At 22.3% G+C, this 8,636-nt stretch overlaps 2 protein-coding genes across 2 annotated transcripts in view, besides 20 other annotated features; both read right to left on the reverse strand.

Moving 5' to 3' along the window:
* EDI_006530 (uncharacterized protein) overlaps window positions 1–848 on the reverse strand; it is a gene marked incomplete at both ends in the record, with an annotated part of 951 nt that extends 103 nt beyond the window's left edge. The window contains one exon of the mRNA XM_001733442.1: window positions 1–848. This exon is cut by the window's left edge and continues 103 nt beyond it. Within this exon, the coding sequence (XP_001733494.1) occupies window positions 1–848 (848 nt within the window).
* Window positions 808–940: a microsatellite.
* Window positions 941–1,033: a sequence feature (AT_rich).
* Window positions 1,034–1,085: a microsatellite.
* Window positions 1,086–1,091: 6 nt separating this feature from the next.
* Window positions 1,092–1,714: a repeat region.
* A 20-nt stretch (window positions 1,715–1,734) lies between these two features.
* Window positions 1,735–5,064: a repeat region.
* Window positions 5,052–5,470: a repeat region.
* Window positions 5,363–5,586: a repeat region.
* Window positions 5,587–5,602: 16 nt separating this feature from the next.
* Window positions 5,603–5,651: a microsatellite.
* A 25-nt stretch (window positions 5,652–5,676) lies between these two features.
* Window positions 5,677–5,728: a microsatellite.
* An 80-nt stretch (window positions 5,729–5,808) lies between these two features.
* Window positions 5,809–5,913: a microsatellite.
* A 52-nt stretch (window positions 5,914–5,965) lies between these two features.
* Window positions 5,966–6,066: a sequence feature (AT_rich).
* Window positions 6,067–6,124: 58 nt separating this feature from the next.
* Window positions 6,125–6,365: a sequence feature (AT_rich).
* Window positions 6,366–6,518: 153 nt separating this feature from the next.
* Window positions 6,519–6,696: a microsatellite.
* Window positions 6,571–6,762: a microsatellite.
* A 124-nt stretch (window positions 6,763–6,886) lies between these two features.
* Window positions 6,887–7,352: a repeat region.
* A 1-nt stretch (window position 7,353) lies between these two features.
* Window positions 7,354–7,528: a microsatellite.
* Window positions 7,529–7,534: 6 nt separating this feature from the next.
* Window positions 7,535–7,555: a sequence feature (AT_rich).
* Window positions 7,556–7,579: 24 nt separating this feature from the next.
* Window positions 7,580–7,768: a microsatellite.
* On the reverse strand, window positions 7,766–8,636 carry EDI_006640 (heat shock 70 kDa protein, putative; the record flags this gene model as incomplete). The annotated part of the gene is made up of 2 exons (XM_001740039.1): window positions 7,766–8,295; window positions 8,571–8,636. Coding segments are annotated over 2 exons (596 nt in total), but the record flags the coding sequence as incomplete, so codon positions are not given.
* Window positions 7,873–8,023: a microsatellite.
* Window positions 8,436–8,612: a microsatellite.

Genomic DNA, 8,636 nt, shown 5'->3' on the forward strand with positions numbered 1-8,636 from the left:
TCCAATGATGTAATTGATGATGGTATGTTAATTGATGTCAATGATGAACATTCTCTAAAACAATCATCACCTAATTTAATAATTGATGATGGTATATTAATTGATTTTAATGATAAACAATAATTAAAACATTCATTTCCTAATTTACTAACAGATGTTGGTATATTAATTGATGTCAATGATGAACATTCATTAAAACACCAATCTCCTATTTCACTAATTGATGATGGTATATGAATTGATTTTAATGATGAACATTTATAAAAACATTCATATCCTAATTTAGTAATTGATGATGGAATGTTGATTGATTTTAATGAATGGCATTTATAAAAACAATAATTATCTAATTTAGTAATTGATGATGGTATATTAATTGATTTTAATGATGTACATCCATAAAAACAATGATATCCTATTTCATTAATTGATGATGGAATATTAATTGTTGTTAATGAATCACAATTATAAAAACATTCAATTCCAAGTGATTTAACTTCTGATGGTATTGTATTTCCATATTTATTTCTATCTTCTTTTGTATATTTTATATTTTTACAGATATTTCCTTGTTCTTTTTCGGATAAATATGTTGAATAATCTGTATACCATATTACTTTTTTAAATATTTTTCCATCATTAAATATTTCATCATATTTATTATAAATATGAAATGTTTCAATATTAGGAAACAATTTTCTTGAATATCTATCTAATGGAATTGGATTAAAATGAAATCGTTCCATGTTTCCTTGAAATCTTTTAATTCCTATTTCTAAATTAATAAAATCTTTAACATCATTAAAATATTTTGATGTTATCATTATTTCATTATATCCTAATTTCATTATTGATTTATTATTTATTAGTTGTTTTTATTAGTTCTTTTATTTTTATATTTTAATTTCTTCTTTTTTATTCTTTATCATCATTCTATTTTTATTAATTGATATTTGTTATAAAAAACATTAAATAATAAGAAATAAAATAAAATGTTATTTATTTTTATTTTTAATAAATTATAATTATTAAATATTTCATTTTATTTTATATTTTATTCATTATTTCATTTTATATTTTATTTTTATTAGGATTCGAAGGTAGCATGTCAGAGACACAATACAGAATCCTAAAATATTTCCATCCTTCGATTCCCACCAGTTATGGACTGGTTATGGCGTTGCGTTTGGTTAGAAAAACATCTTACCCGGTACTGCAAGAATAGCAGTGTTTATTATGTACAATGACAGAATGTCATTGACAATAAACGAATGGGTATTTATAAAGATGTTATTATTACTTATTATGATACAAATATATTTAATAACATAAGAAAGATTATCAAAAGAAAAGGGTCAAGTGGATAAGGCTAAAAGAATATTAGCCCAAAGCAATACAGTAGTAATTATATACTCTCTTAAAATAAGAGAATAAAGAAGAAGAAATTCAAACCCATCGAAATTAAAAAGAAACTCCAAACGCATCGAAATTAAAAAGAAATTAAATAATGAATATCTAAGTAAGGGATGTTTAAAATACTCTATTCCACATCAAAAATGAGAAAAGAAAATTCTCACAGTTCAACAACTAAAAGCAAAGAATAAGGCAATAGTTGAAGAACAAATACATTTAAAGCTCAGGGACGGGATTAGTCTCCCCTGAGCAAGGAACAATAGAAGCTATTTCTATTAATACTTAATTAACTACTTTTTATTTTCTTTTTATTTAATAATAAGATCCTTTTATCAATTCAGAATATACAACAAATTTTGTTGCCATGGCTATGAGTAATGTAATAGAGTCTTGTAAAGAAAATCAATCAACAAACAGGTATTCAAGTTCAAAGAAAAGAAAGGACTTCAATAGCAATAAAATGCATAATAATTATGATAAAAGAAATAACAGGAAAAAAGTGAATAGAAAAAGAAGAATACAAATAAAAACAAATAAGAAAGAAAGTAAATATAATGATAATAAACATTATACAAACAAGAAACCTAAATGGTTGACAACAAAAGAAATTAAAATGAAAATTAAAAGAATAACAAGAAAATGGGAGAAATGAGAATACGAAGAATTACTTAAAAAGTATGAAGGTAAAGAAATTGTATAATATTATCCAAGAAGTATATTCAATAAGAAAGAAGAAAACACTAGAGAAAATCAAAGAAGAAATCAAAGATAAAACAAAAGATTGGACAAGTGAAGATATTAAAACAATCGAAGAAGAAATCAAAAACAAAAATCGAAACAAAGAAATGAATGATAGATGTAAAGCTGCAAGAATAATAAATGAAAAAGAAAATAAAAGGAAAACACAAGATAAAGAAGAGAAAATAGAAGAAGAAGGCAACAAAGAAGAAATTAACACACTTCAAAATAAAATTAAAGAATTAGAAGAAACTATTAAAGAACTTCAAACAAAAAAGAAGAACGAACTATTTCAAATGAAATAATTCAAAAAGCACGAGAAACAGTCAGGAAAGAGTTTGAAGAAGAAATAGAAAAGATTCAAACACAAATAAACAATATCCAAACTACATTTAATGAAATAAGAAAACTCTAAATTAAAAGAGGAAAATAAGACATTACAAGGAAAAATTAATGAAGCAAATGGTAGAAGGAACATTGAACTAGGAGGTAAGGATGAAACCATCTTCACACTCTGAGCTAGCTATGAGAAGCTGAAGAAAGAGAAGGACTTCTTCCTTAAAAGTGATGAGCTGGAGAAGAGTGGTGAGTTGCTAGAGAAGAACATAAGAGATAAATAAAATCAAATCTCTGTATATCAAAAAAGTGGGATTCAAAACTATGAGATTGCAGAAATAACAAGAAAAGAATTAGACAATACACAAATAGAAAATAAAGAACAAAAACAATTAATATCAAAACAACAAGAAAGTATTGAAAATTTTTTATCCCAGAAGGAACTGGAGAAGAAGAAAACAATGACTCTAGTGATAAATATACAACAAATACTGAGAACATCATCATCATGGACAATATAAATGAACAAAACTACCCCTATGAAAAAGACAATTATGGAAATAGAAGAAGAAGAGAGCAAAACACTGAGTATCAAAAAACAAGAAATAATAATCAGTCAAGAAGAGAAGAAAACACAACAAATCAAACAAATAAAATTTTAATTGATGTGTTGTATTGATTTGAATTAATTGGTTAAATAAGAAATTAAATAAGAAATTAAGAAATGAACAAATAGAAAACATAATAAAAGTAATAAATAATAATGTAAATAATGATAAAGAATACATTAATAATATTAAAAAGTCACATAGAATAAAAGAAACAACTAAAAGATATATTAAAATGAAAGTGAACTCCATCATAGAAGGGAAAGTAGAGTGTAACCCAATAATAAAAAATATTATCATAAAAAATAACTCTACTGATATTGATAATGAATATCTTAACTCTATCATCATTCAAGTTAAAGAAATGAAAATAGATAAATGTGTAAATATTAATTACTACTGGAAAATGAAAGAATCAGATAAATTAATAAGAGAAATAAATAATAAATGGGTATGGTCAGGAGAATAGAAAATCTGCAAGAAGATATGAAAAGGATTTCAATGTGCATGCATTATTATCTCCAAAATAAATTTATAGGAGATAAATTTGATGAAATAAAAGAAATCATAAAGAAAATAAATAGATTAGAATATCTAAACAATGGAATGGTACAGAATAAAATACATCATGAGATTAAATGAACAAGATGCAGATGAAATTAAAATTAAAGCACAAGAATGAATAAAGTACCTAAAATATATGATGATAATGATTAAAGAAAGAATTAAATTTAATAAGAATGAAAATGTCAGAATTAATACAAATAAAATCATGTTTGATTCTAATAAGAAAATTAAAATAAAGAAGAAACACAAAATGAAATATACCCAAATAACGATATTACTTTAGAATATTTGAAATTGTTATATGAAACCCAAGTGATATTAAATAAAGAACATTTAAAAATAAAACAAATCACCTCGTGGAATGAAAGATACAGGAATTATGATAGTGTCATCATCTCAATGGATGAACTAAATCTAAGCCTGATGAAAATAAATAATTGGAAATCACAATGCATTGACACTATATATTTGTATTATTAGAAGAGAATGTCATCATCAAGAGAATCTATTCTTAATATCTTCAACGAATGGTTAAACTTCAATGAAAACATCCCTCTAGACATGGTAAGTGGAAGAACTATACTAATCCACAAAGGAGGTGATAGGAACGATGTCACTAATTATCGTCATATCAGTTGTACAAATGTAATTATGAAAGTATTTACCTCAATATTGAAAGAGAAGATTCATAATAGAATTAACATGAATAGTGAATCATTAAAAATTAGTAAAAATCAATTATGATGTAAACTGCAATCTCTTGCTGCTAAAGAAGGATTAATTAACAGTTATATGTTAAAGCAGTAAAAAGAAGAGAAATACCCAAAATATGTAGAGTCATATTATGAAATTAAGAAAACATATGAATCAGTAAATCACGAATGGGTAATAGAAGCACTTAAATATTTTAATGTAGAGGGTATCATCATAGACATTGTAGAAAGTATGATGAACAGATTGAAGATATTCATATGATATAAATATAATGAATATCTGGGATGTATTAAATTGATGAATTTTACAATGTGATTCATTATCCCCTCTACTCTTCATCATCAAAATGAATATAATTTCTCAAATCATAGAAGAGAAAATCCCAAAAACAAACAATACATTGTATATGGATGAATTGAGAATAATGACACAAAGTAGTGAAGAAATGGGAACAATCCACAATGAAATTAAACAAATAATAAGTGGAATAGGGATGGAAATGAAAAGAAGTTAGGAATGGTATTAAAGAACATTAATAAAATACCAGATGGAATGTAAAACATCACATTAATTGAAGGAGAGGACTTGTATAAATATTTAGGTGTATGGCAGTCCGATGAAATTAATGATATATTCAATTGTAAAATCATCAAATAAAATATGATGAAGAAATTGAAAAAATCAAATATGAATTACCTCATAACGAGTATTTCATCATGTTGAGAAGTGATTATTTCAATTTATTCTTCATATTTTATTTATATTCATTTATTGTTTTTTCAATCATTATCAATTTAAATATTTCATCATTTAATTTGTTATCTGATTTTTATTTTGAAATAAATGAATATTAAATTTCATCATTATTTATATTATTATTTTATGTTTGACATATCAATAACACTATAATTATGGTTTATCTCATTTATCATCAATATTGTTTAAATAATCTTTATTGATAACACATCATTTATTCAACTCAAAATTATCAATGATAAATATAATGTGTCATAATAAATAATAATACTACAATCATAATAAATAAATAATGCCTCTATAATGTCATTCATAATAATTAATAATAAATAATAACCAATTAATTTGAATAGTGTGTTATCTCATCAAAGAAATGAAATGGACAGATGATAAATATTCAAATTTTGGACATATTAGGATTCAATGTGGTGTATCTGATATGATGCTTTCAAATATAGAAAATATCATTTAAAAAAAAAATAACAAAAAAGTAACAAAAACAAAAAAGGAAAATAAAAATAGATATTCAAATCATATAATTGTCAAAAATAGAAATAAAATAATAAAAATAGATTATAAATAAAAATGAACATAAAGTTGAAATTAATATTCTTTTCAAATAAAATGTTATTAGAAATAAAAATGTGTAATTGTGAAGTTTGTTCACATTTTTATATATTTTATATTTCTATTTTTTCTTTATTTTATATTTTAAATATCATTTAATATTTTTATCGTTATTATTATCATTTATTTCTTTCTTTTTCATTCATTTTTATTTAAATATATGGTAATATTGATATAATCTTTTCAATTTTTAATCCTTCATATTCATTTAAATCTATAATAATGAAATAATATTATTATTACAAAATAATAATCAATGAATGAATTAACACAAATATTATTTAATCATTTAATAAATAAAATAAAACACATTCAATGATATTATTTAATTGAATTCTCTTTTGATTAATTATCTTTACATCTTCTTTATTTTTAATTTCATAATAAATTCAAAATATTTTTCAAATAACAAAATATAAATAATAAAAATAATAATAAAATATTCTATTAACTTTATTTGATTTCTTCTTTTATTTAAAATAAATGTTATCGAATATAATAAAGAAACAATCAATATTATTTAATTGAGTTCTAAAAAATAATAAAGAATAATAATAGTTTATGAATGATACAACATAAATAAAATTAATAATTTTAATTTAAATACCATAACTTATAACCAACACAATGGAAACCCAAGAAGTAAAACACCAACACAAGCAATTTCAGTGCTCATCCAATTAGAAAAATTTATGACCCTGATAGAAATGACAATGAAAGCACATGACCTAAGAATCTGTGACTTAGAGACAAATTTAGAAATAATATTAACAAAAAATAAAATAAAAGAAGATGTTATTAATTTCATTAAAAAAACAACAATAAAATTGATGAAGAAATTAGAAATATAAAAGAAGAAAATGAAAAAAAAAACAATCAAAGAACTTAAATTATATGAAATTCAAATAGATGAAAATACATTAAATATAAAATACAAAATTATTTAATCAGTAAAATTATGAAAGAAATAAAGAATAAATGAATAAGTGAAGAAAAAATAAAAGAACTAGTAGAAGAAGAGTACAAAAAGAGGTATCTTCAGAAAAGAAAAGGATTAAATATACCCAAATAAAAGGAGTTGATAAGAAAATTATTTCACCACAAGAATTTCCCTTAATAAAATTCATATAAAACAACTAGAAGAATGGACATCAAGAAAAGTATCAAATATACTATTTAATTCAGATATTGATAATTGGAATGTTAATACATCAGTATTTAATAAAAGAATAATAAATAAAGAACATATAATAATTATTATTGAAGATTCAGATAGAAATAAATTTGGAGGATATATTAATGAGAAAATTGATGAAGTTGAAGATTATATAAATGATCCAAAATCATTTTTATTTTCAATAGAATCAAAAAGAAGAATAAAAAGAATGATGAAATTTGATATTAAACAACCACAATATGGATTTATTTTACATGAATAAACACATGATGATTTGTTTATATTTTGATGGTGTGATATTGTTGTTTGTAAAGAAAACAATAAAACAAAATCATATTGTAATCAGTGTTCATTTTCATATAAAGGGATATCAAATGCACTTTATGGAAAACAAGGACATTTCATACGGCAACGAAAAAAAGCAAATAAGAGAAAAATGATGAAAAAGAATGATATAAAAGAAAAAAGTGAAATTAGGAAGTAGAAGAAGATGAAAAGAATAAAAGTAGAATGTTGAGATTATAAAATGAAAGAAGATAAAAATGAATAATTCAAAATGAGATAATAAAAGGTGAAAATAATGATGAAATAATGGATGTATTTTTTATTATATAAATTAGAAATATGCAATAAAAAAAAGCGTTTAATTTATTTATGCAAATTATTTATCATTATTTTATTTATGCAAATTATTTTATTCATTTTTATTTTTATAATTTTTATTTATATATATTATTTATTATCTTTTTTTCTTTTTAATATATTGATTATTTTAATTTATTAAATTATTTTTTTATTAATTTTTACATATTCTCTTTTGCTTGTTTATTTAATCAACTTCTTCAATTGTTGGTCCTTTATTATTATTTTCTTTTTCTGTATTTCTTCCTCCTGTAAATTCATTACTTCCTCTTCCTTGATATATTTTTGAATAAATTCTTCCTATTTCTTTTTCTATTTCTTCTTTTTTCTTCTCATATTCTTCTTTACTTCCATTTTGATTATTATCAATCCATCTTAAATTCTTTTCTATTATTTCTTCTGCTTTCTTTTTATCTTCTGAACTTATTTTATCTCCCATTTCTTTAATCCTATTCTTCATTGAATAACACATATTTTCTATTTGATTCTTTGTTTCTATTCTTGCTTTATTCTCATCATCTTCTGCTTTATATTTCTCTGCTTCTCTTATCATTTTATCAATCTCTTCTTTACTTAATCTGCCTTTATCATTTGTAATAGTAATTTTATTCTTCTTTCTTGTAGTTTTATCTTCTGCTGTTACATTTAATATTCCATTTGCATCAATATCAAATGTAACTTCTATCAGGAACCAAAACAGGCAAAGAAATAATGCATCTAAATAAAAAAAACTCCAAAAAGAAAAAGGAGTAAAATATTTTGCATCAATAAAACAATATTATTTATTTTTGTATCAATAAATAAACGCTTTTTTTATTACATATTTCTAATTTCTGTAATAAAAAATGCATCCATTATTTCATCATTATTTTCATCATTTATTATCTCATTTTGATTACTCCTTTTTATGTTCTTTCTTTTTATATCACTAACTTTCTACTTTTATTCTTTTCATCTTCTTCTACTTCATAATTTCACTTTTTCTTTTATACCCTTCTTTCTCTTCATTTTTCTCTTTATTATTTGCTTTTTTTCGTTGCCTTTTTTATATAATATTT

The sequence above is a fragment of the Entamoeba dispar genome, genomic scaffold (assembly GCF_000209125.1).
Source record: "Entamoeba dispar SAW760 scf_1105229462695 genomic scaffold, whole genome shotgun sequence".
NCBI classification, from domain to species: Eukaryota; Evosea; order Mastigamoebida; family Endamoebidae; genus Entamoeba; species Entamoeba dispar.